Source organism: Typopeltis vanoorti, chromosome 12, assembly GCF_054136105.1.
Source record: "Typopeltis vanoorti isolate ZY-2024b chromosome 12, IOZ_Tvanoo_1.0, whole genome shotgun sequence".
NCBI classification, from domain to species: Eukaryota; Metazoa; Arthropoda; class Arachnida; order Uropygi; family Thelyphonidae; genus Typopeltis; species Typopeltis vanoorti.
The window spans coordinates 95,636,556-95,653,282 of record NC_143560.1 but is presented as its reverse complement, the minus strand read 5'-3'; the positions used below and the strand labels follow the sequence as shown (position 1 = coordinate 95,653,282).

The 16,727-nt window shown below is 34.7% G+C and overlaps 1 protein-coding gene across 2 annotated transcripts in view; it reads right to left on the bottom strand.

The window, feature by feature from the left end:
* Positions 1-285: 285 nt before the first annotated feature.
* The window catches only part of LOC150101025 (KH domain-containing, RNA-binding, signal transduction-associated protein 2-like), a 98,141-nt gene continuing 81,699 nt past the window's right edge, over positions 286-16,727 (bottom strand). The window contains exons 7-9 of one of the 2 annotated variants that reach the window (XR_016549162.1): positions 15,956-16,035; positions 15,294-15,488; positions 286-443 (exon numbers count right to left, since the gene is read on the bottom strand). Coding sequence is in view for 1 of the 2 variants with exons in the window: in XM_090401438.1 (XP_090257564.1) it covers positions 15,373-15,488; positions 15,956-16,035 (196 nt within the window). In the remaining variant the exon portion in view is untranslated. Of the gene's footprint in view, positions 444-13,198; positions 15,489-15,955; positions 16,036-16,727 lie in introns of those variants that run through there. The other variant, XM_090401438.1, reaches the window with a different exon arrangement.

The following is a 16,727-nucleotide window of genomic DNA, read 5'->3' as shown; positions in this document are numbered from 1 at the left end:
CTATCTATTAAAGCCAAGTCTATAAATCGAAAAATAATATGCAGTGTGTGTATCTGCATTATTATTACTTTTCAGCTTACCGCTGCTGTAATTAGATATAAATGCAATTAAAATTAACTGTATACGCATTCTTATCAACAAATTCACAATTTGCTGTGTCCCAGTCAGTACAGAAATGAAACATCGTGCCTGATTGTTTCTTTTATTATAAAGAAGTACAGTAAATTGCTTTAGTCGTTCTGTATTCAACATAGTTCATCCTTTCAGGTAAATTGGAATGTCGTCAAAAGAACAAGAGGGATGTTCGCTGCCAAATAGCCACTACGAAAACAATGTCACCATACATCTGGCAGCGTATTATTCGAATGACTCGCTTGGTTTCAGATTCAGCTTTTTTCTTATTCCTCTACAGGTGACGAGTCTCAGTTAAGCTAAAAATATCCCTGCAAGAATTCAAAGTATCGGGTCATTCATACAGGTCAGTGGTACTGGTAGAATGCTGAGATGAAATGATTTAAGAGATAAGAGGTTATTGCGGGATGCAGGAATAAGTGGGACTGAACTATTTTTGACATTTTGCTGTAAATATGCGTGGAGTACTAGTTAGAAACATCAAGAGAGAAATATGAGCATCGGAGGGGGAGGATAGAATAAAAAGACTCAAGTAAAAAAATGGAACATATTGAAGTATAACAAGGTATAAAAGGAGGGAGGATATTTCAGTTATTTCATAAAAACGTGAGGAAGAAAATTATTTCGAGAATATAGTTTTCGCAAGAAGTGCGAAACAGCATTTTATTATTATCCTCTTTCTGATCCATGTAAAAGTGTAATTATTTAACTACGTTTCTGTATATAACCGTAACAAATAAGACGGGACTGCATTTATTTTAGCCACCTTTCTCTGTCATATGAACTAGAGATTAAGACGCATGTAATGGAAGAATTTTTCTCTGCCTTTTGTCAAAGATACGTTACAAATGAAATGATGATTTTACTAAATTTACAGTTAATATATAAATGATTAAATCATTTAATCGTTACAAATCACTTTTCAATAATTAAAATAACTTCACAAACTCATTATGAATAATGATAATAAAATGACTTATCACAATAATTGAAATTTATTAGTGAATAAGAAAATTAAAATCGTATTTGAAAAATGCGGTGAAAATGCAATAATAAAGATTAAGTGAGAAGGACGGCGGCACATGTTCATCAGCCAAAAGTTTGGGGTCGAAACTACTGAAAGTAGGTACACGACTTAACGAATGTTTTTATCCAATCGGACCATAACCGTAAGGACTCAAGGGTCAAAGAAAACAGAATTTTTACCTTTAATGCCATTTTGATTTGTTAAATTAGGCTATTGTTCTCGGTATTCTATTTTCACACGGAAATATTGATATTTATATAAATAAACAGCGCACATATTTTTATAGATATTTAATAATATGATTTCTAGTTGATTCGCAAAAACTGATTAATTTACTCTTAGGCGCATTCGCGTGATAATTTACTAACTTTATATATCTTTCATTACAATGCCGGATTATACCCATTTAATAGTATGTCGAATCTTCGGTACATCCTTAATTCCACAAGATTTCGGAAACACTCCATAGGCATCATGCAAAAAGTGTCCATGATGGATTTCTGTAGGTGCATTACATTTTTGGAGGTTAGTTTCTGTCACGAACGTTGTTTCACCATCTCAAAGATGCTCAGTGGAATTGAAATCTGGTGATTAAGGAGCTAATTAATTAAGGTACAAACACCATCATGTTCCTTTAATCATTCTTGGACGACACGTGTCTTACGATATAGCCCACTTTATCCGAATGGAAGTGTCCATCACATGCTGGGTAAAGAGTCAACACGAATGTGTACTTGTCGGCAACGATAAAGTAATCCTGGGGATTTAATCCTTGCTTTACAAGGGCAGAATGGTTGAATCAAGAGACCAAAAGCCAAGAAGACATGCCTCCGACTTTCACTTTCACCACATCCTTTTATTTTATGTTGTTCCCACCCACGAAAGATTATTAGTAAGCCTATAGTATATTTGTACCGTGGGTGGGCTAAGGATTTTATTTTTCATTTTTATCAATTTTTTTTGTATTTTTTTTAAATTTATTTTTACAGTCTGGAAACCCTGCCCTACAGACCAAATATGGAACTTTTTCAAGCCATTTCAGGTCTCCAATAAGCGGGGGTAGTGGTCTCACACCGGGCGATAAAACTCATCTCCTGCTTAAAGATAATCACAAACATCCATTCTTGCGGTGGGATTCGAACCCGCGACCTACTGGAGAGCGGGTACGCTAACCACTTGGCCAACCAGGCTGGCATATTTTATAACTCTGTTCAAATATGATGGAGCGGGAGTAGGCATGATGTATAGTCATTTTCTATTATGTTAAGTCGATTGCCACTAGTGTATGGATTTCATTTGGTATGTGGGAGGTTTCTAATATTTTGCCACTGATAATTTCAATCATTCACTGTTAGTTTTTTTTTAATGTATATGTTTGATGTTACTCGTAGATTATTTATAGAAAATATTGGATACTTTTGAAGAGAAATATTTTTTATTTCTTTCAGAAAAGCCAGTTCTATTTTAGTAATAACCTAGCTCTAAAAAAGTGTTCAAACAGCATTTATTTAAAAGCAAACATAAGAGAAGTAAGCAAACTGATGTGAAGTAAGTTTTCAGCTTACTTTACATCATTATTAGGTTTTAGTATTAGCTGTGGATAAAATAGCAATAATGTTATTCACAGCTAGTAATCATCAAAATATTTTTATTAGAAAAATAGTAGGGTTTCCCTTTTTCCTAGAAGGAAAAGGGAAGCAACTACAAAGAAGATACGGATTTGATTCTATGTGGCTTAACAGAGTTTCCTATCTTTCACTGAAAAGAACTCCACAAAAAAAAAAAAAAGCAGACGTGTTGCATAATTGAGGAAGTTTGTCCGGAGCAAACGGCTGTTTTTCCAATAAGATTTTACTCCATCCCAATAATAAAATAAAATATGAGTTAAAACTACATTCGTTGCATCGAGTTTGAGAATTCTCATCATTTACAAGGCCAATCAGTATGGCAACATATCAACGAAGTTGTTAGGAATGAAGAAAAGGAGAAAGTATATAAAATACCAAACAGTGAGATGCAAAATTATATTTCTATATTATAAATGATTAAATATTGTAAATGATTCATATTAATTTGCACAAAAGTGTACATATACAAGTTGAAGCAGTATTCTAAAGTCTTTCAATGACTCAGCACAACAAAAGAAGAAACTTTTATTAATAAGTAAATCTGTGAATTTTAAGTACCTGTCGTCAAGTAAAATTACATGAGAAAAGATTTCTTCTGGTTTCCATCTGCCATACTGCCGCGGGAGGGTAGCTAAATGCTACCATTCTAGGGAGAAATGATTATGAGCAAGGTGGTTTCCCGTTGCCTTCCTTGCCGTAAGTATTTATGACTGTAACCTGTGTGTTCACGGGGCCGGTTTGCCTGCTTGCGGGATGAAAAACCCCAGATAAACTGGCGGAAAAAACCCTTCTGCCCATGCCCAAGAGCGGCTAACTTGGCTATGGCTGAGGAATATCCTTAAACTCCTCACGTCGTGGACGGGAATCGAACCTAGGACACTCCTTCCCCAGGCATATGGTTGCGAAGCGCAAAGCCACTAGGCTAACCGCGCGGACTGAGAAAAGATAACAAAATGTATATTATCAACAGACCTACATGGAGTCAAGAGACTCATCGTGGGAGGTCCCACTCTCACATGCACAGATCATCGTACCTCGACTTAAATGCATTCACTTAAGTCGAGGCATTGCATTCCAATCATCCACCACTTTCCATGCAAAAACTCTAGTCCTCACACCCACCTTATACAGCTTCGAGATGGCCCTCGTTCCCCCCCCCCTTCTCCAGATATTCTATGAAAAATCTTATCTACGCTAATCTGGTAATTACCCCTTACCAACTTATAGTCTTCCCTCTTCCTTCTATCCACAAGGCTCTGTAATTTGCATTCTCTCAATCTGTTCTCATAATCCACATTCCAGTAACCAAGTTAGTCAATCGGCTTTTGGACCCTCTCCAACATTTCATCATCCTTTTGAAAACCTGGCGACCAAATCTGTGCATATCCACAGCAATCCTATTATAAATCAGTAAAAATGAGAAACCGGTTAAATTTATTTTTTAATGTATTTAGCAGGTTCCTTTTTCTTAAGCTTTCTTGTAACCTAACTCAAATCTCCACATCAACTGCCAGGTGATTTTCAAATAAAATCATCTGAAAATCGACTAATTTTCAAATGCGAACATAATATACGTTTCAGTGAATAATTCTCCATTCCATATTGTTGCTCTTTTTCCCTTTGTGGTATCAGTGAAATCAAATTAAAAATTAAACTGTGATTGCATAATTTTGTATTTTGATGAAAGTCAGTAATTTGATTAACCTCTCCTTTAGATGGAATAAAATATTCCATCTAAAGAATTGGGTAATCATGTTAAAATGGCTGGCTAAACTTTTCTCTTTGTTAAAAATTTCTTTTTTAAATTATTTCGTATTAATTATAACAGGATTCAAGAAAAAAATTTAGGCAGTCGTTTTTACTCGGCAGATCCACAGAAGTTTTGCAATTGTGGAGGGTTTTAAAATTAATCATCACAGCTTATTTCGGTATTACCCGATTTTTAATTTCCATTTTAATGCGTACTTTTATTCTTATTTGCATTTTCAGGCAAATAATCCGTTTTCAAGATGGCTGCCACCTGCTTTAAAAGGTGTTACGAGTACTGTGCTAGTCTACCCTGTAAGCCCTAGGTTGATTTTAGCAGTTTTGTATGTTTCATTTATACAGGGTGTTTCAAAGAGAATGACCCGATTTCAAATAGTTATATTTAATAATGAAAATGTGGTACAGTTACAAAATAAATTACCAAGTATGAAGTAAGGCCTAAAGTTTCACTCACCACAATTACAAATGCTCAATGTGCCCTCCACCTGCTGCACGGACAACATCAAGCCGATAGCTGAATTCATCCCAAACGCGTCTGAGAGTGTCTTCTGTCACAGAATTTACTGCAGCCGTGATTCTGGTTCTGAGCTCATCCAAGTCAGCGGATAATGGAGGAACATAAACACAGTCTTTTACGTATCCCCATAAAAAGAAGTCACAAGGTGTGATGTCTGGAGATCTTGGAGGCCAAGAGTGTAGTGCCAAGTCGTGGGGTCCCGTGCGTCCAATCCAACGCTGAGGCAATGTTTCGTTTAGAAACCAACGAACTTGGAGGTTCCAATGTGGCGGTGCTCCGTCTTGCTGAAAAATGTAATCTTCAGATTCTTCATTCAGCTGTGGAAGTAGCCAGTCCTGCAGCATTTCAAGATAGGAGTTTCCCGTAACAGTGTTTTCCTCAAAAAAGAAAGGGCTATAAACCTTTCTAACAGAAACCGCGCAAAAAACATTAAGTTTTGGTGAATCACGTTCATGTTGTACAATTTCATGTGGATTCTCAAGTCCCCATATGCGAACATTGTGGCGCGAAACTTTACCGCTTAGATGAAAGGTTGCTTCATCACTAAAAATCAACCTTTGTAGGAAGGTGTCGTCCTCCATGTCCTCTAACAGATTAGCACAAAAATCTGTTCTTTTTTTTTTTTTGTCACCTACACGAAGAGCTTGCACCAGTTGCAATCTGTATGGCTTCATAAGCAAACGTCGTCGTAACACACGCCAAACAGTCACATGAGGGATGGTAAGTTCTCGGCTAACACGACGAGTGGACTTGCGCGGGCTTCGCTGAAAAGCCTCTTGAATTCGTTGCACATTCCCCTCTGAGGTGCGTGGTCGTCCAGGACTCTTTCCCTTACATAAACACCCTGTTTCTTGAAATTGTCGATATCAACGACGAATGTTTTTGTCCAGTGGTGGATCAATTCCGTAACGTCGTCTAAACGCACGCTGCACCGTAATCACAGACTCAGCCTTGCTAAATTCGAGAACACAAAACGCCTTCTGTTGACTAGACGCCATCTTCTCATTAACTAAGTGTATCGGCTATTTGGGCGCTAGTAGTGGCATCTAGTGGTCGTCATATCAAACTCTGGGCCAAAGCCGTTCACATGGTACAAGTCGCATTCAGTTGTGGTTCGTAGTTGCAGAGATATACAATTTTCAAATCGGGACATTCTTTTTGAAACACCCTGTATATTACTGGAATGTATAATGTATACCTAAAATTACTTGATTGCAGCCTATCGTCTAAGATAAATATTGCCTCATAATTTGCAAAAACGGCTGAATTTGAAGATAAAAAAATTGTGGAGGACCAAATAAAAAGCATGAACATTTTATGGGAGATATTCTTGTTAGGTTACTAAAAAGCCAAAGTAGTCTTATTTTCATCCCTTTAGCCTAGGAAGCCTTTTGAAATTAAGAAAACTTCATTTCTTTCTGCATATTTAGTGCATCCACCTATCAAGACAATATTTTAGGATTCGTGTGACGTGAATGCTTTATATAGGTACATAAAGCTTCGAGCGTCTAATTTGCAGAAACTTTAATTTAATCTGTAATTCTAATTTCTTTTTTTTTAATTTCACTACATTTCATTTTCAAAAGAATAGCATTTTGATAAAGTGATAAAATAGTCTGGTCATTAAGGGTTACATAGCACCTGACTGGTTTTAAAATAGGATATGGTAATATTTTAATCCAAATTTCAAAGAAATGTCGAGAGGGTAGCACTTGTGGCAATGCAGGCAAGTTTGAGAATCTGTGACTTAAACGGCATGTTGATGGAGGATGAGACAGTATTCAACATACTGCTGAATGTTATTTGCCATTCTATTCCTTTCACTCCTCACTCCGATTTTGTTCAGATTCGTGTTAGCTATCTTAGTGTGAAAAATCATTAAGAGAAATCACTCTAGAGCTGTGAGAGAAAAATGAATTGCTAGAACATGAACCAGGTAAGACTTATGCACTTGATGGTTTGAGAACTAAAAAAAAACTGTAGAATTAGAAGCCGAAGAAGAAGAAACGCGTTACAACAGTCTTTTGGCCAAAGTATGTTCTAGAATCAGTTAACTATAAATACACTGCTCATGATGAATCTGTTTACAGACTTTTCTAATAGAAAAAAAATCAAATAAGGTCAGAAGAAAATTACAAAGGGTTTCTGTATTCCTGATTATATTGGCAGAAAACCCAACTCCTCGTCCTTGTCTTCAGTCAGATTATCTTAAAATAATACAAGAATTAAAGGATAATATTCTCGAAAGATCGAGACCAAAAAAACTATGTCAGCTAGTGCTCCTCACTCAGTACGTGTATTGTGCTACATCAGAATGTGGAATTAATGCTGGAAGTTATCAGCAGTAAATTGCCTTAAAAATCTTTTATTAGTGTGATTATTTGTGATGCCTCCAAGGAAGTTGTATGCATTCACACATTAATGTCAACCTACAGATAAAGAAGTTTCAGATGAGGACGAGATATTGACTGAAATTAAATATGACCAGCGAATATCAACCAACCTATGTGAACTTGTTATTGTGGTGAAAAGCAGATGCCTGCATAGCTAAGCTACTAGTATAAAAGTAAAAAAAAAAAATCAAAAATTGTATTTTTAACGGTTTTTTCCTACTTTTACATTAATGCTGGTGACATGTAAAACTCTCAATGTGTAATCTGCTTAGTTCACGCCACTCAGGAGAGTCCTGAAAATTGTTTCATTGAAAAGTGAATGTAGTAAATGCATTGAAAGATTCAACAAAATTGCAGTTTTCTTAATTTTAAAGGATTCTAAGTTGAAAATAACAGAATGAGACCAATTTTTCTTTATAATCAGCAATTAAGAATATCTTTCATAAAAATTTGATTTTTATTTGGTCCTCTAAAAAGTCTGACTGTGAATTCAACCTTAGCCTGCAGAGTAGAAATACAAAATGGGAAAATGAGCACTCGAAACATCTAAAGCAGGTAGCTGCTACTTGAAAAAAAATAGTTTGTCTGAAAATGCAACTAAGAATCAAAAACGTATACCTTGATTATTAAAACAGCAGTAAAAAATGAGAAATTGAACAACCTGGAAATAAGGGATATTTTAACTCTCTCTCTCTCTGATACTAGGAAAATTCTGTGGATCCGTCGAATAAAATGGCCGTGATAATTAAATGTGAAGAGAGAAATATTTTATTTTATTTAAAATAACTTGTTTTCATCAAAATCAAAAATTATTCAGGTTCAACCCCTCCCCACCTGTGATTTCACTTGGAATAACTCATTGATATACGGCAATTACTCGTCTGTTCTAACCAGACTTCGTAATTCTTATTTTCTAACGACTGCTGAAGTACTGAAGCTTTTTGTATTAGTGATTGTTACTTACCAAGAATTTAGGATACAGCAAAGCACTAGCTTTCTGCCAACAGACTAAAGCTTTATTATACCTAGATAGAAATTTTGAATTACGGTGTGAAGACAATTCATCGAACAAATGACAAATAACAGAAAACGTCAATCATCGAACATTTAATTAATTGAAAAAAAAAAGCAATTCATTGAACCAGCAATTATATGTACCTTCAAGCAGGATATTATGATAGTATTACATGAAGCGATTACATTATTACTAACTTTAACTTCCTATCAACAATTATTCTTCAAATTAATCTGTCTGTCAGGACTCCAGTATTGTGAAATCTTATATTTCGGTTTTCTAAAGTACTTCTGATTGATTCGTTCCCCCTAGACCTTGATATTCCTCTGGAGTCTTTTCCTTGCCAGCCTGAAAGAAAGAAAGAAAAAGAAAAAAAGAAAAAAAAAACTTGTTTTGCTAACCTTTTCTCTCTCATTCTGTTTAAGTGGCCATACCACCTGACATTACCTGTGCTCATACATTCCTGAAACGCTAACAGTGTCAAATTCCTTCCTAATATTCTCATCCTAATGCCATCTGTTCACTTCCCTAATCTTTCTCAGAAATTTCATATCCTCCAGTCATTGATCAAGCTTTTTTTCCCTAACCCAGCTCTCAGATCCATAAGTTAAAATTGCTTTGAACACTCACTGTCTCGTATACAGCTAGTTTAGTGTTCCGACTAATTTCTCTTATTCCACATAAATTATTCCGTTCTGTTGTCTATTTCCATCTTATTCATGCAGATGATGTTTTCAGTGTTCCTGCCTATTTTCATACTTGTAATGTCATTATATTTTAATCGCTGATTTTCGTACCGAAATTATTACAACTGTAATTCAGTTTAGTTAGGGAATCCTGCAGACGTCTACTGGATTTGTTTTGGAGTACAGCATAATCTGCATAAAGTAGAGAGCTAAGTTGAATATCTTCCATAATATCAGACACAACGTCAGTTTCCTTCATAATTAGTTCCATATAGATGACGAATAGCAGTGGGGTGGAGAGAATGTGCAGTCATCGTTTCACACCTGCTTTAACATCAAACCATCGCCCCATTCCTTCTTCAATTCTAACTGCTGACTTACAACTCAAATATGGACTAAGTAATGCTCGATATAATGTCCCATTTACACCATGTACTTGTATACTGTTTGAATAGCATTTTTCTCGAGACCTTGTTATGTGCTTTTTTTTAGATCTACAAAATTTAGATATATATTCTCTGAAAACGTAATTCATTGAAAAATCAAAGTCAATCTACACAACAAATCATTGAGGTCAAAAAAATTTAATCGAAACAACAAATCGAAAAAAAAAACAGTTAATAGTAGAGCAATTAATCGATAAGCAGTTGAATGAAATGTAATTTTCCGAAAGGCACAATTCACTGAATAATCAGTTCGAAATAGCAAATCGGAAAGAAAACAATTCACTGAAAAGTGAGGTGAATTGTTTTCACCTGAGTGAGATTTCATCAAAACATTAACTGATTTCTAAAATATTTTCGGCAACATTTAAGTCACTAAAGGTGTTATCAATCATCCCTACAACTAGTATTTTTTGAATGAACTATGACTTTAAAAAAAAATTTTTCTTTATGCGTCTCCATGTACGCGTTTGTTTTGTGCTAGTATGGCAAATAAATAAATAAATAAACCTAAAGAAAGAAAGAGAAAATGAAGTGATGACCAAAATGCACAATGAGATTATTTTGTTACTAACAGTTGAAAAATTTTACAACTTTCTCGATTATCAACAATTAAGATTTTGTTGACCAGAGGTACGGAAGTAAAGATATAGGTAGTTAATTATGTAATGAATGAGCATTTTAATATATTAAGATTTACGAATGCCCAATTACAATAGTTACATTTTCTTATTTACTCTTTACCCACATGCATAGTGTACCATAGAGTTTATAAACTCTCGTCATGTGTGTGTGTGTGGGGGGGGGGAGTTTGATATAAAGATTCAAATGAATATGAGTGACTTTTTCATTGCCTAGGGATAAAGGAATCTTTAATCCGTCTCTGGGATAGAGAGTAAACAAGTTAGTAGCTAGAATAGGGAACGCATATTCCTTAGGAAAAGAAAAAGTGGAAAAACGCTGGATTCACCAAGTTACATTACTAAGAGAAATACAGTATATTGTATACTTACGATTGCAAGTAAGAATGAAAAAAAGCTGTAGAGTACATCAGTTGTAATTTTTAAGCTAAAGGTGAAATGACTAGAGTAACTGAGATATCCTATTTAGACTGTAAAACTTACTAGAACTGCAATAGTTAGTAAAAAGCATTGCAGTTCTTTTTTTTTTTTTTACATAACCAGAGAAGTGCAAAATATCAGTAATATTTCATAAAAATTAAACAAAAATTATGGTATTAATTAATTAAGTAAAATAAATAATGGTATTTTTTATGAATAGCAGTCATCAAGACATTGAGATTTTCGCAAGCGAAAAAAATAGGAAGAAATCTGTAATTGGTGAGTATTTTAAAGTTGATTAAATACTGATTTTTACGTAAGTACTTTTCACATTCTATTCCCTGACATTGACTGTCAGTGTGAGTTAAAATACTGCAGCTACCAAAGAAAGAATCAGCCTTGCAATGAAGTATTACATGGACATTAAAGAATAATATTCTAAAATAGAACAAAATAGTTAAAATCCTCGTTAAATACTAATCATATTGACTGCATGGTAATCTTAGATAATTCAAAAGGAAACACTGAAAGCACATTTCCCAAGAAAATGAATATTATGAAAAGGAATTCATCGAAATAGTGAATTGCTTTTCGGTAAATCATTATTTCGATGAGTTGTAATTCACTGAATTGTTATTTCTATGAATTGACATTATGGTTTAGAGTTTTCGATAGCTACGAGTAAATTTATTAATGGATGATGTTTTCGTTTCTTTCTGTTTGGCATTCATTATCAGCACACTACTCAGTGTGCTGATGATGACGACGTATGCACACTGAGTATGATGATGATAATTGTTGTACTGATTGGTATTTTTATTTATTTTTTTTTTTTTTAACAAAAATGCATTTTCACCTCGATGATAAATATTTTGTGTGCGGGAAGGAGCTATTTAGATATCCTTTTCCGTTAGTCTAGATTAAGAATTTCAAGATATCTTTATTCTAAGACATGATTCATTTAAACATGCAGCATACAACGTGTCACTAGATGAATAACCAGCTAGTCGCATTTACGACTTAAATGAAACAAAGAAAAACAAACATGGACCAAGCACATATTTAAAATCAACAAAAATAGAGAAAATGGCGCAGTATCATTGAAGCTTTTAGTTTCACTATTTAGATTTGTTTAAGGTTTTTTTATCATCTTAGCTGTCATTCAATATATCATTTTCACTGGGGGAGATGAAGGAAATCTGCTAAAAAACAATCAGTGGAATTCATTTAGATTTCTATAATCTAATAACATTTGTTGGAAAATTGAATCCCTCCTGTCATCAATTGTTACGCCATTATTCCCATCATTTACGTACAGGCAGTCCCCGGGTTACGGACGAAATACGTTTCTGAGAAAGTCTTTAGGTCGGATTTGTATGCAACTCGGATCCCTGATGAACAGCGCATATACGGTAATAATAATAATAATACTACATATAATGGCTCATATGTGGCAATAATAATACAGTGTAATACTGTAATAATAATATCCCTGTAATGTAATAATAATAAGTTACAGAAACTACTGTACCATTTCTTTTAATTCAAACAGAACATAAAAACAAAATTTCTCCTCGTGCTTAGCAAATCAGTGAGACGAAAGGTTTCAGCTAATTCTTTTGTCGTAAACTGTTTTGGTTCTAGATCTTCTGATTCTTCGTGTTCTTGTGTTTCTATCAGCTGCATCTCTATCTCCATAATGTCTTCATTGGTTAATTCTTGTGAATAGACCTGTAGTAAGACAATGACATCATTTTCATTGATGTCCAATTGCAGTGCATTGCCACTATCCCCCACAGCTTTTCTAGCTTTGTGATGTCTTCTTCTTCTGTGAAGCCACGCAAATCATCACAGAATTAAGGAAGGGGACAGTTTATTCTACCCCCCCCCCTTTCATTGTTGATTGCTTCACTTCCTCCCAAGAATCAGCAATGTTTTTGACGGCACTATAGATGTTATAATTAAGACTTCCAGAACTCTCTAAAGGTCATCACAGCATCTTCCGTAGCCCTGACTGCTTGCGGATATTAAGTAATAATCCTTAACTGCAGAAATGACTCCCTGGTCCATTGGCTGTAGTGGCGATATAGTGTTGGATGGTGAAAATACGACCTTCACATTAGAATGAAGGTCATCTAAAGATGTTGGATGTCCAGGAGCACTGTCCAGCACAAGCAGAATTTTAAAATAGAATTTTCTTTTCGAACAATAACGTTCACAGTAAGAATGAAACAGTTCAAGAACCAATCTTCAAACATGGTAAGTGTGACTCAGCGTAAAGGATCACACACTCGCTTACGCCATGCGGGTTTGTTTACATGCACGGAAGAAACTAGTTCCAGAATTATTCATTTAATTATTTGATTATTAATTATCCTTATGGGGAGCCCGTTCGTAAGTACGGAAAGCCGTAAGTCGGGTTGTCCGTAACCTGGGACCGCCTGTATTTACGATTACAGAGAGAAATTTCCGAGGAGGAATCTCTCTATGGGATCACTAACAGATGTGAAAAAAACAACAACAGCACTCTGGCATTTTAAAAAATATTTTATTTCAGAGTAATTTTAGCAGTTTTACTTAAGTCTTATGCTTATTTTGAAAAGTTCTGTTTAGCATGTTCAGTTCATTTTACAACTCAATGTTTACATACTTCTTAGATAACTTTACCACATATCACATGTTATGAAAACACTTTTTAGGAACTCGATACAATCTCCTTTTTTTTAACATGATTAAAAATGACGAACTGTCAAAAGAAGTGAGTTCGAGCGTGTTTCGTCATGACAAATCCAAACATAGTTCTAAAAACAACAGCAAATGCTGTGATATATATGAAAATCACAGAAATCTCTCTCTCTCTCTGTGTCATCGATCATTTGAACACGTCCTTTGTTTTGTATATCTGAATCAAACCGTTTTAGCACCATTTCGAATCGAAGTAATATGCATGTTTGAATCGATTAAGAAACTGGTTTCACAACCAGTTTCTTAATCGATAAATATTATTTAATACTTAGGATTTTATATTTTTAATAGCACGAATTACAACTCACACAGTTTTGAATCGTTCCATTTAGGGCAATCATTAAAAAAAAAAAGTCGTACACAGATGGACAAGCAACCGGTACTATTATTTGAGAAGTTGGATTCCTGAAAACCAAAGAACATCTGTCGATTTAGACTTCAGTTTATTTTCCTATTTATTATTGTTCATGTTTAGTTATATATTAGCCTTTAGTTCAGTGAATTAAAGAGAGCAATTCTGAAAGTATCGTGTTTCCTCTATTTAGTTGATATTTTGAGTGAATTTTAGTGACGAAATTGTTATACAATATTAAATTGCTTCGAGTGGACAAATATTCTGGCTCATACTACAATTATAAGGAAGAGTAAAAAAAGGAGGCCTTCGATACAATGCCCGGCCATTTTGAAATTTCGAATCTACAGATGAATTTCAGCTATTTACCACAGCGAGAATTTTATTTTCATGGATATATTCAAGAAAAGCACAAAAGTTAGAGGGATCTAAAGTATACGACTTAGCATAATCAAATTGATTATGAACATTATTGTAAAATATACACATCAAGGACAGTACACGTTGTCATATCAGATGTTTTAAAGACTAATAAGAACAGCAGCGGTGCTAATATATATACTGATTATTACAAGTTTCCGTACATTAGCAGAAAGATGATATTTCAAGAAGAAGAAAGTGTAATTCGTAAAAACATACTTAGTATGAAATGGTATATATAATTATGAATTAAGATAACTGAAATAAGGTTAAGCAATTTCTATTTACGTAATTTGATGACCTAGTAGAACATGAACTGGAGAAGGAATGCTCTGACAGAATGAAGAGCCTGATAAAGAACAGAGTGGTAATTAAACAAGCTGCCGAAAATAACGACATTGTATAAAATATCTCTATACAATATTGTTGTACATAAAAACACGCGACTTCACTGATAGATAATGAAAAATACGACACATGTGCAGTAGCATCTATTAACCAAGAGGCAAACTAGCGATCGCCTACTTCTATGAACACAAAAATACAAAATGTAATCTCCATCTGAGTCAGTGTCTGAACAATCACACATTTTACGCGCAAGTAAATAAAAGTTAGGTCACGTACGTAAAAAGTTTTTAGAAAAAAAGTAGATGGCGAGTGTCGCCGAGCAGCTTGCAGAGTACCCTGGTCATCATACAAAATTATCCTTCATAAAAAATGACTGCCTGTATATATATAGAGAGAGTGACTTACGACCACAAATAAGAATTTAGTCGAACAGCTTTCATAGAATAAAAGAAATTTTAAGTGCTACAAAGGACTCAATCTACTTTTAAGAGAAAATTATTCTTTTTGATCAAAGGATAAAAGAACTCCACCAAATAATGCAATATATATATACTGAAATCCAGATATCGCATTTCCCCATGCTATGATCCTTCACTTATGAATATGGAATCTGTTGTCATGGGGGGGGGGGGGGTGATTTGTTTCATGAATTATACGACGAGGCGATCAGAACAAAGAAATAAAATGCTTTTTTTACGAATGCGTGCACAGTACATAGACAAAGTTACACATGATAAACCACTAGAAAATTCTGGATACCGTTAAGTGGTGCAAGTAGCACCTGTTGTTCTTGATGCTCGGGAAAACGTCGTGATTCTTGAGTGAATTTGAGATGATTCTAGAACCGCGATGACGGAGGTACACCGTAAGGGTGGTTTCGATAGCGGGTCACAACCCTAGGGACTCCAGCTACTCTGCTCAGAACGACGGGACTATGAGGGGCAGTCCATTCATCTGCAAGAAAAGAAAAATATATCCAGATTAGTGGAAGCAAGGATAGCATGCAATTAATTCGAATTTGGGATGGCGAACTGTTATTAATACTATGATACAAAAGGCACTTAAAAAGAGTACTGTGTTATACTGGGGAAAAAATAAAAAAACACGCAGACGGTATTGTGCCTTAATATTACACGCAGAGAGTGTTGATAAAAGAGACTGAAATTCAGTTTGGGTAAACCGAGACCTTAATAAATGCATCTCTTTACTCTGTTATAGCTAGAGATAGCTAATTACCAAAAGAAACGGACTCACTCGATTCTTCTTTCCTTTTATATTGAAAATTATAGTTAAAAAAAAGTTAGGGACTGAGAATGACGATTTGTTATGGAATGAAGATTGAACATTGGATTCCATGGCTAGAATACAAAATAGAGAATACTGGCGTGCAATATGTTACGTTTTCAGTAATTAATCCTTACCGACATACTCTGTTTCAGCATAACCGTTCCCTTGGAAGGTGTCCTCATCCGGGTACTGATGATTCAAATATTCTTCGTCTCTGTAATATACAATTGCGAGAGATTATCTCTTCATTGAAGACAGATTCAGTCCATACATTTTATTTAATGAAATAAGCAGTATTCAGTAAATTCTACACAATAATGCAACTGGTTCGATTGTGAAATAAAGTACAAAAACAACTTTCATTGAAGTTGTATTTGTACTGAAAGTTGCTGCATTCTGCTAAAAAAAATGTTATTAGTGTTGAAAGCAACATACTTAATAAAAAAAAGAAAGCAAATTACAAAATAAATAGATATGTGTTGTTCCATTCCACACGAAACTGCAAAAACAAACAATTCAAATGGCTCCATTCAACCTTTCCTTGCTACATGAGCGGTACAATAAAAATATTACGGCAAAGTGCTATTTATTGCTATTTTGTTCGACTGACTATTGCGTTTATTATGGCGGCACATCTGTGGTATGCTGCAGTACACTTTTTCTACAATGAGATCAGGATTAGAACTGTTATCAGACCATGATAGCATTGTGATGTTTCATCTCTTCAGATATTCCTTTATCTAAGGAGGGGGGGGGGGTTGTGAAAGTAACCTGCACTTTTACTTAGGAATTATTTGAGTGTGAACATAAATCCATGCTTTTCTAGCAAGATTGCATGATCAGAATCATCCCGAGTCCAGCTCTCAAATTCAGGATGCCAACGTACCTAATCACTTTTGTGTATTC